This window comes from Protopterus annectens, chromosome 15.part0 (genome assembly GCF_019279795.1).
Source record: "Protopterus annectens isolate FY-2018-M chromosome 15.part0, PAN1.0, whole genome shotgun sequence".
In the NCBI taxonomy this organism is placed as follows: Eukaryota; Metazoa; Chordata; order Ceratodontiformes; family Protopteridae; genus Protopterus; species Protopterus annectens.
The window spans coordinates 652,606,647-652,628,673 of record NC_056749.1 but is presented as its reverse complement, the minus strand read 5'-3'; the positions used below and the strand labels follow the sequence as shown (position 1 = coordinate 652,628,673).

Below are 22,027 nucleotides of genomic sequence, written 5' to 3'. Positions count from 1 at the left end.
AGTTAAGGCTTTGACAATATCCCCCACTCTGACATCATCAGCAAACTGGTTAGATTCAGTCTAAATCTCTATATAACCCTATTGGATTGCCAACTGGCTCATGGATAGGCACCACTTTATTAGAATTAATGGCACATTGTCTTCTAACAGACTTGTCACTAGGCTATTTTTGGGGCCGCATCTGTTTGGCATCTACTTCACTGATGTCAAACCTGACAATAAAGGCCTTGGCTGTTGAATTTCACAGATGACTACAAGCTTGACACTATCATTAACTCAATTGAAGACATTTAGATATTACAAAAGGCCCTAGCTTGTACAAATGCATGGTGATAGGACCACAGTCTAAAGCTGAATTACAAAAAAGTAGCTTTGCACAGTTAATGAATCATAGTAACAGCATATGAAAACTAAAATAATCAAAATATTAGCCACTGACAAATTTAAGAAATCTTTGCCTACTATTTTACGATTCTGGAATGCAGTACAGAAATAAATTGAAAGATGTCTGCTGTATACCTTCTCTTGGTAAACATTCTTAAATATGAAGACTAGCATAAGTCCTCAGTGATGTGTTTGAGTACTATAGACTGATTTAGAGGTGAAGTCTATATTTAATGCATCTGCTGATCATTAAAGTATGAGTCATATGTCATTTCAGTTTTGTGAGCCTCCTACATCAGCTTAGTCTTGTAGTTCATTCATTGATATACTGCTAAACAAACTACTAAGATAGATCATTACATCACAGAAGGATTTCCAGGAAAGTCAATCATACATCTCAACCTCTTAGCAAAAAAAAAAAATCTGGACAAAGCCCAAAATAATGTTGTTGCATAGGCCCAAAAATAGGGATACATTTTAAATACTGCTCTTATAAACTTAGTAATTTTCTAGTACTAACAGGATCTGTGTTAGCCTGCATTTTCTGAAAGATATAACCTCCAAAACTCAAATGTATATGGTTAATTCACTCCTAAGTGATCTGTCAGAAAACCACAAATTGTGTTAGGAACAGACCAAAAACATGAGTCAAAATTATCTGGACATTCTGTGAAAAATTTGGACAATTGAGTGGTACAAAAAACATACCTTGATTATTATTTTTAAAAGAAGTGTCTCAGGGATTATGCTGTCATAGTACATGTATTATCTTGCCAGATGTAAATTTCTTCATGATTCCATGTCACAATTTTAATACTACACACTTACTTGAACTTTTTTGAGTGACTGTTAAATTTTGGCTATATGACTGGACCTATACGCACATTGATTACATGATGCTAAATGCAGAAAATCTTTCCCTGCTCATACTCAGTTTTATACAAACATACAAGCAATAAAGTGCTACATTGCTGAAAAGACTAAAATATTGTACTCCTTAAACTCTCATAAGTTATGTTTTAGGAATATTTTGGATAACTTATTTTAAGGTACACAGAGAATTGTAAGGTACATGGGGATTTGCTATATCGTCCAACTTCTAAGTGTTTTACCATCCCACTTTCTAAATTCCCAAATATTATTCAGCAGTTGCCAGTGTTACCAATCACTGTACAGCTTGGTAGTTACAAAGCATCCATTTAATGAATACATAGGCATTCTCCATTCTCCTCCATTTATAGTGCAAAGTATATGCAATGATGTCCTTACACATGTGAAAGTTCTATAGTATAACTTGAGAGTTTAACGTGTTTTATTCAACTTTTATTTTATATGATGTAACAGATAACTGAGAAGTAATATGTGCACCTGAAAATCATGCTGTAACTCTTTGAAATATAGATAGTAATTAAACTATGTTTAGACATCAACATATAGACAACAATGTAGCTGTGACAATTGTGGCATATTGGTGGCAACAGTGGGTGCAGTTTGTACTTACATTAATTGGTGTATCATTCCTGAAATCCAGACCAAAGTATTCCTTTTCAGCAAGATTAAGATGTTCACAAGCATTGAAAAAGAAGTCCTTCCCAGTAGCTTTGGGCTAAAAACAAAAATGTATCATTAAGCTATAGTAAAATTATATCAAGTTACCTGAATAAAGCACATCTTTTCAAAACCAGAATTTGAAGTATGAGCTTCCTGAATCATATCCCACTGTCATAGCATTTACTTATCAAGTAACTCTTCAGTGCAACAATGAAAGACATTTGAGGACACAGTTATTCTGTGAACAGATAAGACTCCTCAGGGACAGCATCTCTGTTATTCCAGCTAAAGAATGGAAATGGATATGCTATACTACTTTAAAGACAGCCTCACCTGAATTACTGTACTTTATTACTGACTGACTTATCAGTTAATTGAGAGATTGATTCATGTTTAATTGGGGAAGGGCAGTAAAACACCTATGAAGAAAAAAAATCTATCTATTTGCAAGAATGCTTTCAAATGTAATAAGATATCCATAAAACATGAGTTAGGCAACATATTTCCTGATCTTTAAATTATATGCAATGATAAATATAACAGGTGTTAAAATAGCACGGGCTTAGTAAAAATGTGTGCATAAAATGCAGGATTAAGTAACACACACACACACACACACACACACACACACACACACACACACACACACACACACACACACACACACACAAACTCTTTTATTATAAGAATAATATCCATATTTAATAATTTCCATGTTTATTTTATCCACTTATTTTATATCTTTGAAAAAATATTCCTGACATAGTTTCCTCATAAGTTTTTTACTTTTTTACATTTTAAAAACACATGTTCTGTAGTTTCTTCTTCTTGACAATGTAAACATATTCACTTTTGTTTTTAGATGGCATATTCTCTTTTACTGGTAATTTATCTATAACCAGTCTCCACAAAAAAAAAAAAAATCTTGAAATTCTACTTTCTGATTACACCATTTCCTCATTATTTATATAGCTTTAATTTTTCATCTGTTAGATTTCCCCATGGTTTTACATAGTAATGTTTTGTCATTAGATTCTTATACCATAGTTTTCTATTTTATTTTTCAGTATCATCAGTTTCTACTTTCCACAAAAACATTTTTTTGCTTAGCAATGTTTTATTTCTTCATTTATACACCTTTTTCTCTTTTACTTTTTATCATACTTTTTATCATACTCCAAAAGTTATCATACTTATGTTTAAACAATTTCAGTACTAATCTCTCTTCTTTTTCATTTATCCACTTTAACACTTTGTACAATTTTAATGAAGCAACATATACCACTGAGCTAATTAACCCTAAACCTCCTTACATACTTTTCAAGTGCTATTGGCAATATAAATAACTTGCTATGTGTGCTATTGTTCCCATCAGTACTGATTTTATCAAATAAGCCTTTTTTGCTGAATGATAATGTATATACTCTAGAAAAGATAGGTTTGTTTTATTTCTTCTATTGTTTTTTCCTGCTGAATTATACTTACATCTTTATTCCCAAATTTTATACCTAACACAGAAATTTCATTCATTGTAAAATATATGTCCCCCCATCTTTACTGCATCACCTAGACCTTTACTTTGCTCTTTATTAAAAGCCACCCCATCACCTCTAGACACTCTAGACAGTCATTTGTGCAAATTATTACTTCTTTTATTAAAATTTTGTTTTGCAATTATTATAATGATAACCGCATATGATAACAGAACTAGGATTCTTAACCCTTCACGTGTTATATACCCTGCCTCCTTTCTCACTTACAGTATATTATATTCTTTCATTATTACTCATAAGTTATCATGTCCAATTGTATCAAATGCCTTATTAAGGTCTCCTCTTTTGATTTTTGCTTCTTCTTTTCTGTTCATAATATTAGCTAGGATTTCTCTGTCATTAATGCCTCTCGACAGCCCTTCCCCTTTAGACTATATATACTGTCTTCCATAATATTTTCCATTTTAGCTTAAAATCTCTTTTGTATTATTTTCATAAAGATCTTATAATCATTAGTATTCAATATTATTGTCTCCAGTTTTTTTTAATTTCTTCTTTCATATGAATTTAAGTATTCCACTACATAATTATTTATATATAAAACCTTAATTTATTCAAAGTCTTTATTTAAAAAAAAAAATTGCCAATACCTTATATTTTTATTCATGTCTTACCCTATTCAATCTGATGCTGCAGCTGAAATCTATATTTACTTGTCCTAATAATTTGTCTAGCTAATTTAAAGAAATCTCCTTTTCCAACTCTTTATTCTCTTTTTTCTGTTAACTTTTTTAGTTTCCATGTTTTTTCACTATCTTAATTTTTCTTTAAACAATTATTGTACATATTATACTACACTATTTATAATATTTTCCTGAGTTCTTTCCACTTCTCTTTTACATTTTTTGTTTCTCTCATTACCCTACCATCTTCCTTTGCTAATCTGCTTAAGTAACTCGATACTTCTTCTCTTTTTCCTTGTGAAAAATCTTTGTTTTTATACCAATTTCTTCCATTTTTCTTGACTTCTTTCATTTAATTCTTTTTCTTTGTAAAATTACTTTCTATCATTATGTTCTAAATCTTCCAATGCATTCCTATATGCTTTTCTATGTTTTTTCTCTACTTTTCTCACATCATATTACCACTGTAAACAATGTTTTTATTTTTTCCTTAAATATTATCCACTATTCAGACAATTTTTATAACATGTTCTCATAGTAATATGATATTTGTATAACTGTATTACTAAACTCTTTCCTTCTTCATTCCATGCTTTCTTATTCCTTTTTATTCCTTTACATAATTTTTATATATTCATAGTTTTCCTTTATCTCTAGACATATTGCAAGGTGATCAGAAAATCATTGTCAACTAATCTCCTTCTCCTGTGACTAAACCTTCTGATACTGATACTGTTTAAGTTCTATACATATCCATTTTGCAAGTCCATAAGTTTTGTCCAAAGTTTTAATATACCACATCTTGTACATTCTAATAATTTTTATATAATTTCCTTTCTTTTATATACATAGTCTAAAATCTGATGAAATAAGCTTTCTCTTTCTTTACAATTCGTATAAGCATATGACATTATAATTCATGTTTGCTAAAGTTACATATACTATCTTTACTGCTTTTGTACAGAATATGACTATCCAAAACATATCTTATCTCCCAAATTTCAGATTATCTCCCCCATACTTTGTCTGTATTTTTTCTTCATTTGTTAAAAATATTGCATCCGCCAATATAATTACATCTACATAACATGCATTATGCCACTCCAATATCCCTATTATTTTTACTATTTTTAATACTATTGACATTTACAGAAAGCACTCTAAAATTTAGATTGTTCCCTTTTCTTCAGATTCATTGTTTCATAAATTCATAGGTAATTATTAGGCAATTCTAAACCTAGCCAATTTCCCTTCCAAACATGAGAGTTTCTAGCTAATTACTAAGCTACTTTTCTTAATAGGCCATTCTATGCCTTACCAATTTCCCTTCCAAAGCTGAGAATCAAATGCTTTACCTTGTGTCTGTGAATCAGACACCTTAACCATTATACCAACTCCCAATTATTAGCTGTATATATACTTTCTCATCCATTTCCTTTCTTTTTTCTTTTGCACTTATCCTTTTAAATTTTCTTTTTCTGTCTTTTACCCTTTTAACAATAGACTTTTTTCTTTTACTACCCCCAATTTATGTTTTCTTCATCACTTATTTCAAAACATTCTTCTATGACCTCTTTATTATTTTATTCTCATCTATTTTTTCTTATATTTCTACTACTTTTAAAATGTCTTTTCTTTTTCATTTTCTTTTCTTTCTTTTTTTTTACTCTTATTTTCATTTTTGCAATCCATCCTTAAATGTCCAATTTTTTACAGTTATAACATTTCAATTCACATTTTTGCATCATGTCACATTTCTCCAATAATATAACATTTTCTTTTATCATATTTACTTATCAAATGTCCTTTTTTTCCATTTTTTTCCACAATAAAAAAACAAGTTTTGGGGTGTCTCCAGTATTTTATGGCACCCCTATTCCCCATCCACATTTATCATGCTTGGAATATGTATAATTCTTTTCTCCTTCTTATTTTAAAAACTCCCACCCCCCAGTTCATAACCCCCTTTTATCATAAACATTTGCAGTATCCAGTACTTCTTTACATAAAGTTTTCAAATCTATTTTTAATGGCTCTCTGGTCACCTCTGTTCAAAATTGTTCATGAATGTTCTTTTTTGTTTCCCTGTTAAATGATTTTATCACACTAAGAGTCCATGGGTTACAGTATTTCTTTTTTTCATATTTTGCAAGAAAATTTTTCATTGAAAAAATAGTCTCAAATATAATGTCACTAAATGTCTCTTTGTTAATAAGAATAAATGCTCTTATCTCATGTGCTTTTATATCCAAAGGCGTTATTACATTTTCCCACACTTCATACCTGTCCATTTCTTTGTCTTCTTTACTTTGAATCCTTACCATGTACTTCTAGTTTTTTCATTTTCTTCACATTCTTTTCTGTTATTCCCATTTTGCCTTCTTTTACTTTCTCTGCATATATTTTCTTTTCCATCTTACCACTATTCTTCAGATTGTCTGTGCATCCTCATTTTGTATATTCTCTATATTTTTCCCTAGGAAACATCTCCTTCATTTTCTGTCTCAGTCTACATCACCATTTCTTTAAGTAAATTGTCCCAAAACCGTCCCAAATGGAGGGTTGTGATCATACATCCATCTTTTGCTGACTCATCTCCATCAAAAAGATTTCTTTGAAACATCTCCTCAGAATCCTGCACACATTCCCCAGTCTCGATATTTGCTTTCTCTTCCATTTCTTTCACCACTCCATTATCTCCTTCTTTCTCCATCTGCCTCCCTGTTTCTCTGGGCCACCTCTACACCTAGATAGAAACAGGAAGTGTGCCTGCAAAATTGGTTCCGCTCACAATGATGAGTAGTGGAAGTTCCCTGATGCCCTGGCCAAATTTTCCCTAGTAGTATAAATATCACCTTGGGTCTCCTGTAAAAAGAAGCTACTAGCTTAGTGGGACTAACCTAGTCAGCAATGGATATGTCTTCTTCTTCTTTCGGCTGCTCCCGTTAGGGGTCACCACAGTAGATCATCTGTTTCCAATTCTTCCTGTCCTCTGCATCTTGCTCTGTCAAACCAACCGCCTGCATGTCCTCTCTCACCACATCCATAAACCTTATCTTAGGCCTTCCTCTTTTCCTGTTACCTGGCAGCTTCATCCTTAATATTTTTTTCCCAATAGACTCTGCATCCCTCCTTAGCACATGTCCAAACCAACGTAATCTTGCCTCTCTGGCTTTGTCTCCAAACCTTCCAACCTGGGCTGACCCTCTAATATACTTATTCCTAATCCTGTCCACCCTCATCACACCCAGTGCAAATCTTAACATCTTTAACTCTGCCACGTCCAGGTCTGATTCCTGCCTTTTTGTCATTGCCACTGTCTCCAACCCATATAACATATAACCCATATAACAACAATGGATATGTAATAAATAAAAAAGAATGAGCATTGTTTGATAACCAACACAAAAGCTTTGGTGAGGTCTGTCAAAACAGCTCCAATAAGAGTAAATTTGTCCAAGTAGATAAAAATATCATCTGTAAAAGTACAGACTAATGTGATAATGCTTCTCTTCAAATAGATAAAATGTTGATGTCTGGAAAGGGCATGATATTCCTATGGGGAAAGACTAGCTTCATAAGTAATTTGTGAGGCACACAGATGTCCCACTCACTAGGTTAAATAAGGAGAAGGTAAAAGTCAGCTGCCTGTCGGTTGCCAGGATTCATCACATAACGCACACACTCAGGACACTCCACAGCAAGTACAAATATGACTCTGACATTGTCCATGCTGGTGTGAATGACCTGAGATGTACCTTCCTGGACTACATGAAAAGAGACATGAAAGAGCTCTCAGATCATGTGGCCCAGGCTGGTATGACCCTAGCCCTGAGCAGCATCCTACTGTTGCCCAGAATGATACCACAGTATGAGCACCTGCCACCCCTGGGATTCTGCATACTGGTCAATGTTCTTGCCACCCCTATTGTGCCTTTTTTAAGAGGTGTTCCAAGGACCAAATTGCCACCATAGCTGCTATAAATAAATCCAATGCGAGGGTCTCGCTGCTCAATGCTAGAAGTCTAAATCTCAAGATACACTCACACGAAGCACTCCTTAAAATGGAGAACATAGATGTTTGTGCCGTAACAGAGACCTGGTTCAAGGCAGCAGAAAGAACCCCTGTGCTACCAGGCTATAATTCATTCCACACCTTTTGACCCCCTAAACTTGGACCACAGCTCCAAAGGTGGTGGTGTTTCCATATTCATAAAAGATATGCACACCTCCAGACTGATAGCCCAACATAATGCAACAGCGATACTTCAGGTACAACTAACATTGGGTAAGACAGCAATTCAGGTCATAGCCTGCCATAGGTCCCAACCATGTCCCAAGACTCTCACTCCACATTCCTAAGCACCCTGGAAAATATTAAGGTCCCACCCAACACCCTCATATTGGGCAATTTCAACTACCCCTCCATTAAATGGGAAAACTACTCATGTACCCATACACTTGCCCAATGTTTCCTGGAATTCATTAACTCCAATGCCCTGGACCAGCTCATTCTTACCCCCACTAGAGGGAGCAACATCCTTGACCTGGTTATCACTAACATGGGCGACCATTGCTCTACACCGACAGTCAACTCCTCCCTGGTTAGATCTGACCACAAGCTAATCACATCCCACCCACACCCCCCGCAAAGGTAACCATAGTAAAAAACTTCTCCAAAGCTAACTCTGGACTCCTAAAAATCAGAGGTGGCTAACTTCATGACACCCATGCAGATAGAGAACGGGTGTATGACTGCCGAATCATACACCAATGCCTTGTACGAACACGTACACAAATGCATGGAACTGGCCATTCCAAACAGAACCAAGCACTCTCCTCCAAATAAAGGAAGTCAGTCTGGTGGTTCCCTGCCATAAGCAAACTCTAGAACAGGAGAAAGAAACTGTTTCAGAAACAGGTGAAGTCCCAAGACTGGAAAAACTCCCTTATTAGCCTCAGCAAAAAGTTGAGATCTCTCATCAAATCCTCTAAAGCTAGCTACAAAAACAAGATTGCAACAGATACTACAGATAATCACAAGGCTTTCTATGGTTATGTCAAGAATCTCCATGGCAATACCCAGGTTTGCTCTGAGCTACTACACAATGGTACCTCTTATACTGAGCCAACAGATATTACCAGTATACTAGCTGATAGGTTCAGTGCCAACTTTACCCTTCCCCCAAAGGACCAATCACAATACCAAAATAATGCCAGGCACCCAATATTACTGCTGCACAGGTTAAAACTTCACTGTCCAAGGCCAAGAATACAGCATCCATGGGGCTTAACAATATCCCTGGCTGTGTTCTACATAAACTACAAAATTAACTGGCACCACACCTATGTGCCCTGTTCAATCACAGCCTCACATCAGACTTTGTCCCTACTGAATGGTGCACTGCCTTAGTCATCCCTCTCCATAAAGGGGGAGCAACTACAGACCCGGGGAGCTATAACCCCATTAGCATGACGAGTTTGATATGTAAGCCTATGGAGCAAATCATCATGGACCTGATAAATTAGGGAATCTCAAAACTCTGGATCCAACCCAATTTGGCTTTGTGAAGGGCAGATCATGCCTGCTCAATCTGGTTGAGTTCTTCAAGTCAGTCACCAGAGCTGTGGATGAAATCAAGGTAGTCCATACAGCCTACCTCAATCTGGCCAAGGCCTTTGATACCACTCCCCATTCTGGAATCATAGATAGATTCACTAAACTAGGCATCAACATCTATATCACTAGGTGGGTGGCAAAGTGGTTCACAGATAGAACCCACAGCATGAAAGTAGCAGACTTCCAAGTCAGACTGCAGACCAGTCATGAGTTAAGTCCCACAAGGATTGGTTTTGGGTCCTCTCCTGTTTGGCATCTACTTCTTAGAAGTCCAGGCCAACACGAAGGGCTTCTGGCTGACCAAGTCCACAGATTATGTCAAGCTGAGAGCCATTAACTCCCCAAGTGATGTAGACATTCTGCAAAAAGGCCTCACTGAAACCAACAGTTGGTGTCATAACCATGGCCTTAAACTCAATGCCAAAAAATGCGTCATCATCCCCTTTGGAAAAAACTCGGTTCCCATGAATTACTACGTCAATGGCAGTCCACTTAACACTGAAGGCATTATAAGAGATCTGGGAACACAGGTTGATAGCATCCTCTCCTTTGATCACCACATAGCCACTCTGGTCAGAAAATCATTCTATGTGGCACATGTCATTAAGGGTTTCGCATCCAGGAAGAAGGAGGTCATCATCTCTCTATACTCCTCCCTCATAAGAACAATCATTGAGTACAATGCCCCATTTAGCATGTACCTCACCAGACACCTGCAGCAACTGGAGAGACCACAAAAGTACTTCACGAAGAGGATACTAGGCCTTAAACACATGTCCTGTAGTGACGGACTCAAAAAACTCCAGCTATTCTCTGTCTCATATCACCTACTTAGAGGCGATCTCTGCTTGACTTACAAAGCCATGTCTGTCCCAACCCTATTAGATATGCTATATCTAAAAAATTTCCAATCCCATTGCACCACATGCTCCAGACACCTCAACATTATTACCTCAATCAACAGAACATGCTGGAGGGACAGGTTCATAACCCAGAGACTGCCCATGCTCTGGAATAGACTTCCAATACATGTCAAGAGAGCACCTCCATGGCACTCTTTAAGAGAAATCTTGATGAGTGGATGGGAAATAGAAAATTCACCCTGGGTATCACTTCAGTGGCTTTGCTCGATAGAGGCACTGGAAACTAATATCGGGCGGCATGAAGCCAGGGCAATCCTATGGGCTAGGCTTGTAAAGGCCCTGGAGCCATTAGCCTAGTACACACCTATGAACCTATAAACCTAAAGAGTCTGAAATAAGATATTTGCAATGGATTATGTCGTTTTAGGAGGAGGTTTCATTATTGTGGCTTTCCAGATCATGGAAGCTAAGATGTTTTGACACAAGAATATAGTGAATGTATGGAAGAAAAGATTGTCAAGATAAACTTTACATAAACAGAGGAACCAGAGTTGCAAGTGGCTGCATCGATGGAAGCAACATTTTGAATTTTGTTTTAGATTATTCAGTTTTATTTATTTATGTGTGCATTTATTTATTTTGATAAGCATGTGCCTAAAAGGGAGATAAACCCAGGAAGTGAGGAAGGCTTGAAAGTATAAAGTTGGATGGGACTGTTGGCATTATTCTGGTGAGTATGTTTCGAAAAGGAACATTTTAAAATCCATTATAGAGCTCAGTGTGGGAAAGTGAACCTTTTAAAGTACTGTTTAATTTTTTGAGGCAGAAAGACCTTTTTTATTTTGACATATGATTTCATTTCAGTATTGTGCTTAAGCTGATTGGGAAACATGAGAGTCTATAGGTTCTTTTTTTTTTTTTTGTATTTCATTTAATATGTTTATTATGCATATAGTCACCAATGAGACAAACTTCATTTTTTGTTGACAAAGTATAAACCAGGCAACATACACAGGTACTAATAACTATTAATTAAGGGCATGTAATTAAACCATGGATATATTTACTTGACTTTATGTTAAAAATGTATGCCTACATTATATATAGATTAACAGGAGTATTTCTGTTTTAATGCAAAACTGTGATGAGTGAAGGCATACACATACGGGACAAATATCTGAGGTGTCCATTTACTCCAGTAATCAATTAATTAAAGTAGTCATTACACAAAAGATTTTAAATAGTAAAACTTAAATCTATTCTCAGAGAAAAAGATGTTTCCTTGCATTGCCAAGATCAGCTGCTGATAGGAAGCAGTAATTTTATATGTAAATATATCCTGAATACCACATAATCTGAGTTTAGTAATATTTATGCATCCCTTTAATGAAGGACTTCCTCTAAACTGCCAGTTTTAGTAACAGTTATTTTTTTCCCTGTACATTTCATTAAGTACTGGATAGTCAAACACACTAAAGGAATATACATTGATGACTGGAAGCTATGTAAAAGTACAAAGAATGAGAAAATAAATGTTAATTGTTGCCATGTACAAATTAATTAGCACCTCATTCATATGAAATCTAAAAGTTTGAATGGGTTCTTGGCTTAACTGCTAGGCATTTATGAGTGACACTGTGATGGGTGATCACAACTTTCTGATTTCACCTTCTAGTTTAAAGATTAAGGTGTGTGTTCCGGGATTATACTTTCCATAGGTAATATAGTTATGTTCCAGGGTTGTATAGGGTACAACCACACCCTGCAAAATGATTTAATAGTGAAAATGCAAGTTTCAATAGTCATTGTTTCATTATCAGTTTAATACTTTAGTAAACAGACTTCTTAATTTTGATCACTATTAGTCATGGATCTGGTTATAATTCCTAGTAATCCTAATTAAAGTATTAACCAAATGTGAAACTATGAGGGGAAGGTGAAAAGACATAGGCTCATTGGTAAAAACTAGGTTATCAGTCTTCAGACTATTACAAGCCTAGTCAGTAACTGGAAATCAGAATCAAGCCCTGTACCTTGTATCTGTGAGGCGAAGACCATTAAGCTAACCCCAACATATAGCTATTGTATTAAAATTAATAAAAAGAAACATTATAGCAGCAATAAATTATGATGAATTAAGTCTAAAGTTCAGATCTGTAGCTCCAAATCAGGAAAGGCTTCCATATTCTGTTGAAATCTCTCTAGTACTGAAATTTTTTTTGTCAGCATAATAAATAGCATAATTTCAAAGATTCACCACAATTATTGAAAAGAATAAGTAGAGAATTAATTAGTAATCAAGTAAATAACATAATGAATTAATTTATTGTTCATTAATTATGTGATACATATTTGATATCATGGAGTCTGACGCATATCCCAGTAATCTGTAGGTGTAAGGCAGAGAATCAAACCATGATAAGCTGTCGGTCAATCGTAAGACGTTCATATGGATATACTTACACAGTGCATTCATATCTACAAGCAGTTTAGAGAATCACTAGTTTATCAGCATTTCTGTGAAATTTAGGTGGAAATTGGAGCATATGGCATCTATTCACATGAGTACAGGAATAGCATGCAGTCATCAAACAGAAGGTACTTAGCTAGGAACTAAATAAGAGACCCAGAGACTGTTAAATAACAATGCTAACAGCTCTATTACTATAGAGCCCAGGGAGATAACTGGAAATCGATTTAATCAATTCTAACATGAGCTGATCATGTTTCTAACAACATTTTATGCAAGTTTTCTGACTAACAGAATTCTATATATGAAATACAATGAAAAGTGACACTACTTACAAAATGTACTTCCTTATTAAAAAAAGGGAATTTAAACAAATCTAAGTGGGAGTGCAATTATATGTGTGCCAATGTAAGTCACTAAACATACATTTTCACAAAAATCCTGGAATGATGATCGATATGGAAGGTAAAGTTTGGATGTGTTTTATCTCAGATACAACAAGCCTTATGTAAACAATAATAAGATTGATTAGAATGTTTTGCCTAGCTTAATATGAGAGCTAAAATGCTTATTGCTAGGATAAGTACCTGCCACTGTAGGATTGGAAGGGTTAAATGGACAGTCACCCAATAATAACACAGCGGATAGATTCTACCAAAGTATATGTCAAAGCAAATATCTAATGGGAAATCAAAACCTGAGGCATTTGTATCCCAGTTATTGATGGGCATCAATTACTCATCATCTCATCATCTTCTTTCGGCTGTTCCCGTTAGGGGTCGCCACAGTGGATTTTCTGTTTCCATTTCTTCCTGTCCTCTGCACCATGCTCTTTCACAACAACCGCCTGCATGTCCTCTCTCACCACATCCATAAATCTTATCTTAGGCCTTCCCCTTTTCCTCTTACCCAGCAGCTCCATCCTTAGCATCCTTTTCCCAATATACCCAGCAACCCTCCTCAGCACATGTCCAAATCAACGCAATCTCACCTCTCTTGCTTTGTCTCCAAAATGTCCAACCTGAGCTGACCCTCTAATATACTGTTTCCTAATCCTGTCCATCCTAGTCACACCCAGTGCAAATCTTAACATCTTTAACTCTGCCACATCCAGCTCTGACTCCTGCCTTTTCGTCAATGCCACAGTCTCCAACCCATATAACATAGCTGATCTCACTACCCTCTTGTAGCACTTCCCTTTCATTCTTACTGGTAGCCGTTTGTCACAAATTACTCCTGACACTCTTCTCCACCCATTCCACCCTGCCTGTACTCTCTTCTTCACCTCTCTTTCACACTCACCATTACTTTGAACTGTTGATCCCAAGTTCTTAAACTCATCCACCTTTACCAACTCTACTCCCTGCATCCTCACCATTCCTCTACCCTCCCTCACATTTACAGACATATATTCTGTTTTAGCCCTACTGACCTTCATTCCTCTCCTCTCTAAAGCATATCTTCACCTCTCCATGGTCTCCTCAACCTGGTCCCTACTCTCACTACATATCGCAATGTCATCTGCAAACATCATAGTCCACGGGGCCTCCTGTCTGATCTCATCTGTCAACCTGTCCATCACCACTGCAAATAAGAAAGGGCTCAGATCTGATCCTTGATGTAATCCCACCTCCACCTTAAACGTATCTGTCACTCCCACCGCTGTCCTCACCAATGTCACACTACCCTCGTACATATCCTGTACCACTTTTACATGCCTCTCTGCCACTCCCGACTTCCTCATACAATACCACAACTCCTCTCTAGGCACCCTGTCATATGCTTTCTCTAAGTCCACAAAGACACAATGCAATTCCTTCTGACCTTCTCTGTATTTATCCAACAACACTCTCAGAGCAAATATTGCATCTGTAGTGCTCTTTCCTGGCATGAAACCATACTGCTGATCACTAATCATCACCTCCCTTCTTAACCTAGCTTCCCCTACTCTTTCGAATAACTTCAAGCTGTGACTGATCAATTTTATCCCTCTGTAGTTACTGCAGCTCTGCACATCACCCTTATTCTTAAAGATAGGTACCAAAACACTTTTTCTCCACTCCTCAGGCATCCTCTGACTTTCCAAAATTTCATTAAACAAGCTGGTCAAAAATTCCACTGCCATTTTACCTAAGCACCTCTATGCTTCCACTGGTATGTCATCTGGGCCAACAGCCTTTCCATTCTTCATCCTCTTCATAGCTGTCCTTACTTCCTCCTTGCTAATCTGTTTCACATCCTGATTCACTATCCCCACATCATCTAAACTTCTTTCTCTCTCATTCTCTTCATTCATCAGTCCTTCAAAGTACTCTTTCCATCTACTCAACACACTCTCCTCACTTGTGAGTATGTTTCTGTCATTATCCTTTATCACCCTTACCTGGTGCACATCTTTCTGAGCTCTGTCCCTCTGTCTAGCCAATCGGTACAGGCTCTTTTCTCCCTCCTTAGTGTCCACTCTCTCATACAACTCTCCATATGCCTTATCCTTAGCCTTCGCCACCTCTCTCTTTGCCATGCATCTCATCTCCTTATACTCATGTCTACTTTCTTCATCTCTTTGTCAATCCCACTTCTTCTTCGCCAGCCTCTTCCTCTGTATACTCTCCTGTACTTCCTCATTCCACCACCAGGTCTCCTTGTCCTCCTTCCTCTGTCCAGATGTCACACCAAGCACCTTTCTAGCAGTCTCCCTTACTAGCTCTGCTGTAGTTTCCCAGCTATTCAGTAACTCTTCACTGCCTCCTAGTGCCCGTCTTAACTCTTCCCTGAACTCCACCTCACAATCACCCTTTTTTAACTTCCACCATTTAATCATTGGCACCGCTTTCACATTCCTCCTCCTCTTCTTGATCACCAACGTCATCCTACAGATCACCATTCTATGCTGCTTAACTACACTTTCCCCTGTCACCACTTTACAGTCTCCAATCTCCTTCAGACTGGCCCTCCTACATAGGATATAATCCACCTGTGTGCATCTTGTACGTCACCCTATGCTCCTCCCTCTTATTAAAATATGTATTCACCACAGCCATGTCCATCCTTTTCACAAAACCCACAATCATCTGACCTTCTGCATTCCTCTCTACAAACTAAAATATAAATCTCATGGGCAGACTTCTTAAAGGAATGAATACAACCTTCAGGAATAATATCTAAATATTGTCCTTAATACTGAAGTCATAAAGTGATCCATATACAAGTACTGTAAGGGATAGATACATGTGGCAACACTACTAATTGTATAACTAGATAGTTGAAATCCATACCGTCGCTGAATGGGTAAAACAGGCAACCCAAGTAATGGGCATTAGCAATAAATAAAAACAAAGAAATGACACAAGTACTTGGGAGCTTTCACAGTCCGTAGAGAAATGAAAGTACAAAGAGGGGTCATCTGAAAATGAGATGGACAACTGATGACATCATGCTTCCTATTATATCAATAAATATAATTCTGGAAGATAGTTATATATTTCCCAGCAAATGACATAACATGAACCGTAAAACTAATAGCTGATTTTTTTACTATCTTTAAATCTGAATGAAACACAGCTAAGGGCTGTCAAAACATGTAACTTCAGTAACTAGATAATTTATTAAAATTTATTAATAAAAAGAATCAACATTTGTGCATTAGTTAACATCTATAACACAATACAATTTATTTTATATAACTACCTTCAAAATTCTAAAACTGACATGAAGCAATGTCTTTTCAGCTGTCTTTAAGTAGAGTGAGACTTAACTTTGAACCTCAATTTTGCTTTAGTTGTTTAAAATGAATTGGAAACTGTCCCATTTTCTCAATTGTTCTTTCATTTGATTTTGCTCAATAATCATTTAAAGAATTTAAAAAATGTTTTCTCCTGCCAAATGATGGAAACATCCTTGCTGGATAATAGGATTAGATTTCATGTTCTTAGATTTTAATGCTTTCATAAGTGGCCACTGGGACTTGCAGCAGTTAGAAACAACAAGGAAAGTCTTTGTTTATTCTTAGCTTACACACATAAACTACTGGGGACAATAACAGGCAGAGCACAGTACACACATGAGACAGACCTGATAATAATAAAAATAAATAATAATAAAGTGAGGTCATAATTTCTAAAGTTGGACAACCTAGTCCAGGACTATTGTCAATACAACCCAAAGCAAGTTCAGCTGAAAATTTGTGTTCTGGAGTTCACAGGAAGACCTAGCAATGCCTGCAGCTATGACAATCATTTTGCAGCCTGCTATTGAAGGGGTATGGGGTCTGAGATTGTATTGTGATGTTACCTCTGTGGACTGTTAACCTTTCACAGAGGTACTGTAAATAGTGTAGATATCTTGTGGACTTTGATGTTGGAAGCAAGTGGGTTATAGTTTTACTTCATTCTTTAAATAAAACTTTTTTTTGTTTACGTCTGGATCCTATGAGTTGTTGAGGCTTGACACTGGTGGTGGGTGCATGGGAAGTTTGGCATCTCAGTAGCCCCGTACTGCCTAGTGTGTCGATTGTTTTTTTAAGAAAATTTTCCCTGAGTAGTTGTAAGTCAGGGACATTTTGCTGCTGCCACCTGCTGTATTTCTCCAGTAAAAATGTAGGAACTGTTGAAAGCATTGGTAGACGCCAAACTGAAGACTAACCAAAAGCTAGCACATCTAGAGTGAGACTGACCAACATAATTGCTACCCCAAATTTGTACCTGCCCTTAAACTTTACAAGGAGGACAGCAGGGTTCTATGTAGTAACATTTTAAAAGTATGCCACCCCAGAGAATTGGGAAAAGTTTGCATGGGTCAAAACACTGTCTTCTCATCAGAAGGAGAAGCATTAAATACCTACATGAATGTGACGGACTGATTATACAATGAAAAACATGAAAAAATGGTTAGCTAGGGCTGGGGTAACGTCTTGTTTGTTCTTCATTTTAGGTCTTCATCAGCTGTCACCAGTCCGTCTACTCATTCACTGGGTGTACTGAACCTGAATTAGCCTCCCCTGAGCTATTCCCAACCCATGTCCAAGTACAGTGAAGAGATGAAGGACCCTGGTATAGCATCACATTGCTGCTGGGGAGAATTTTTCTGTTTTCCCACCCCTACATGTGCCCTGTAATATATTGAGGGTGCGACATGCAATGGGAGAGAGTGCTGAATCACCCTTCACTTCTACAAAGGGCTGACATCAGCAGTATGCTCTCCCCACCTTTTGCTAGGGTTTCATGGTTATTTATCTGCTCACCACCAGGAAAATCAAACATGTTAGTATGCTCCATGAGCATACTCCCCCATCCACCAAGAGGATGGGCACATCCCTCCTACTACCAGTGCCTCAGACTGGGCTGTAGTCAGGGCTTTATCCTTTCATGCAATGGTGCTGTCAAAGGCTGGGATAACTTCTGATTGCAAGCCATAACATTTAACAACTGAAATTTTGAAGCTGATAAACTGCTGACAGAACAGATTTATGACTTAAAACATATCAATGTGGTTAGAAACTGATAGCAACAGTAAAATGAAAATATTAGAAATTGCAGCAAAGGACAGATTTAAAACAGCATTACCTAGTAATATGAGAAAGTGGATATTGCATATTGATTCCAAACAGTTTAGTAACTTTAGTATAATACTTTGTTAATGACATGTTTAAAACTGAATTTTCTGCTTTTGACTCTAAAGTTGCAGTAATAGATGTAGCATGTTTTGCAAAGCAAATATTCGGTAGTAATGAGTTAACTTATTTCATGTGCAAAGGGAGCATACCTAATTACTGTACCACTGATACTGATGACAATACCACCATAGGCAGTTTGTAGTATCAGACTGCTGGGCTGCAGCCCCCCTAATTTTGTCAAAAGAAAAAAAAATTAAATATTTTTACACACCAGTAGCAGTGCAAACTGTAAACTAGTGTGTAATATCGAAGATGTGGTGATTCATGGAATTCGGAGCACTGCACATGAGTGCTCAAGTTCCACTTTAAAAAAAGGAAAAAAAATATTTTTCTTGCCGCCACACTGTTTTAAAAACAGTCTGGACTAAGAAGACTACAGGCATCAGTGAAGATGCCCAAAAATCATTGTGGTTTTAACTGCAATAAATTGGAATTCAGCTGGACTGTTAAGTCAGCAGCCATGTCAGGTAATCTGAGTTTGTGGCATGGCTGCTGGTTAGTCCTGTTGCTCTCGAGTTCTCTTCCCTCACTTTAAGTTACAGTTAATTTGATAGGGATAGTGTGAGAGAGACGGATGATCGAGAAACAAGGGGAAAAAAAACTGAATGGATCATTTAAATTTGTGACATCTCTGGATGACTTATTTGGTAAGTAAAGAATTCCTTGGCAAGAAAGATTTTTTTTAATCAACTCTGTTAAAAAAATCATGAATTAAGTTCTGAATGTTTTTTTTTTTCTTTGGCAGGACCAACCAGATACTTTCTGCATTATTTTCTAGATGGGTCAACCAGATACTTTTTGTATTTTTTTTTTCTTGGCAGGGTCATCTAGATAATTTCTATATTTAATTATTTCCTGGCAGGATCAACCAGATACTTTTTAAATGGTGCAGGAGTTGCATAAGTTTTGTTTCTGACATCCTGTGTCTGGAGTCTGGCAAGGTCAACCAGGCAGTAGAAGGTGGAATCTGCAGTGAGCTGGCTGTTTTGGGGACTATTTGTGATTTTTTAACAATACTCTGGCATGGTCAACCAGATATTAGAAGGTGGTGTATGTGTTTTGGGGGCTGTGGATGACTTTCTTTTTTTTAATATACTATCCTGGCAGGGTTAACCAGATACAATGTGTTTTGGGGACTGTTGATTTTTTTACTATATTACACTGGCAATTTCAACCAGATAATAGTGGTCTGTGTGTTTTGGGGGCTGTTGATGACTTTCTTTTCTTTAATATACTATCCTGGCAGGGTTAACCAGATACAATGTGTTTTGGGGACTATTGATTTTTTTTAATGTAATAAGCTGGCATACTCAACCAGATACTAGTGGTCGGTTTGTTTGGGGGCTGTTGATTTTTTTAATATATTACACTGGCAATTTCAACCAGATAACAGTGGTCTGTGTGTTTTGGGGGCTGTTGATGACTTTCTTTTCTTTAATATACTATCCTGGCAGGGTTAACCAGATACAATGTGTTTTGGGGACTGTTGATTTTTTCAATATATTACACTGGCAATTTCAACCAGATAATAGTGGTCTGTGTGTTTTGGGGGCTGTTGATGACTTTCTTTTCTTTAATATACTATCCTGGCAGGGTTAACCAGATACAATGTGTTTTGGGGACTGTTGATTTTTTTAATGTAATAAGCTGGCATACTGAACCAGATACTAGTGGTCGGTTTGTTTGGGGGGCTGTTGATGACTTTCTTTTCTTTAATATACTATCCTGGCAGGGTTAACCAGATACAATGTGTTTTGGGGACTGTTGATTTTTGTAATATATATTACACTGGCAATTTCAACCAGATAATAGTGGTCTGTGTGTTTTGGGGGCTGTTGATGACTTTCTTTTCTTTAATATACTCTCCTGGCAGGGTTAACCAGATACAATGTGTTTTGGGGACTGTTGATTTTTTTAATGTAATAAGCTGGCATACTGAACCAGATACTAGTGGTCGGTTTGTTTGGGGGGCTGTTGACGACTTTCTTTTCTTTAATATACTATCCTGGCAGGGTTAACCAGATACAATGTGTTTTGAGGACTGTTGATTTTTTTAATGTAATAACCTGACATACTGAACCAGATACTAGTGGTCAGTTTGTTTGGGGGGCTGTTGATGACTTTCTTTTCTTTAATATACTATCCTGGCAGGGTTAACCAGATACAATGTGTTTTGGGGACTGTTGATTTTTTTAATGTAATAAGCTGGCATACTGAACCAGATACTAGTGGTCGGTTTGTCTGGGGGGCTGTTGACGACTTTCTTTCTTTTTTTATTTTTGTTTTAATATAATATCCTGTCAGGAGTCAAAGAGATACTAGGTATGCAGTGCTTTCTGGGGGGCCATTTGTGGATGACATTTTTTTTTAACTTAATATCTTTTTGCAGGGTTAGTTAGTCAAGATAAATTAGGACAGTTTATCAATGTTTTGTTGTTGAAACAAACTCTACTCTTGCAAAGTGTATATGAGTGAACTGAAGTAGGGGTGTAGCTAGGATTTTCAAATTTGTACTGACAGCTCTCAAACTGCTACCCCCCTCCCCAGCCAAGCTACGTCCATTCTCGTAATTCACGGTTCGCTCTTTTAGTGTCGATGAAGAGGCATTCGCTGTAATGCCTCTTCAGTAATATAATATAAATTCACTCAAACTTGGTTCCTTGAATTGAAAATTAACCTGAAATGTCAGTTCTTTGAAAAATGCAGCATGGTAGTTGGGGTAGAGACTTTATGCTTTTGTTTTCTGTAACCAAGGTACAGGTTTTCAGTTTGAGTAAATTACTAACCACCTGCTACCACTAACTAGGATGTTTCATTCACACACACACCCCTACCTACCTCTTAGTGCAAGAAATATGGACAAAGCCTAAAATAAACAGGGACAGATATTAAATAATGTTCTCGTGAACTTAGAAAGTTGCTAGAATAACAGGATTTGTGCTAGTATGAATTTTTCTAAAGGACATGAAGTCTGAAGCTCAAATGTCTGTCATTATTTAGCAACTTCAGCCTTTAATGATTTTCTAGAAAATCACAAAATTTATGAGGAACAGACAAAAAATATGGGGCAAAAATCTGGACATTCTGCAAAATGTGGACAGTTGAGAGGTATGCTACCTACCACACACACACACACACACACACACACACACACACACACACAACCTCTCAACCTCTTACAGCAACAAACTCATAAATAAAACTGAGGCAAAGGCCCAAAAATAAGGACAGTTTTTTTAAATATTGCTCTTATAAACTTAGAAAGATAATAGAATAATAGTAGGTCTTGCAT

At 36.8% G+C, this 22,027-nt stretch overlaps 1 protein-coding gene across 1 annotated transcript in view; it reads right to left on the bottom strand.

The window, feature by feature from the left end:
- FRMD7 (FERM domain containing 7) overlaps positions 1-22,027 on the bottom strand; it is a 762,912-nt gene that overhangs the window by 362,110 nt on the left and 378,775 nt on the right. Inside the window, exon 3 of the mRNA XM_044057495.1 lies at positions 1,886-1,990. Coding sequence (XP_043913430.1) covers positions 1,886-1,990 — 105 coding nt within the window. The remainder of the gene's footprint in view (positions 1-1,885; positions 1,991-22,027) is intronic.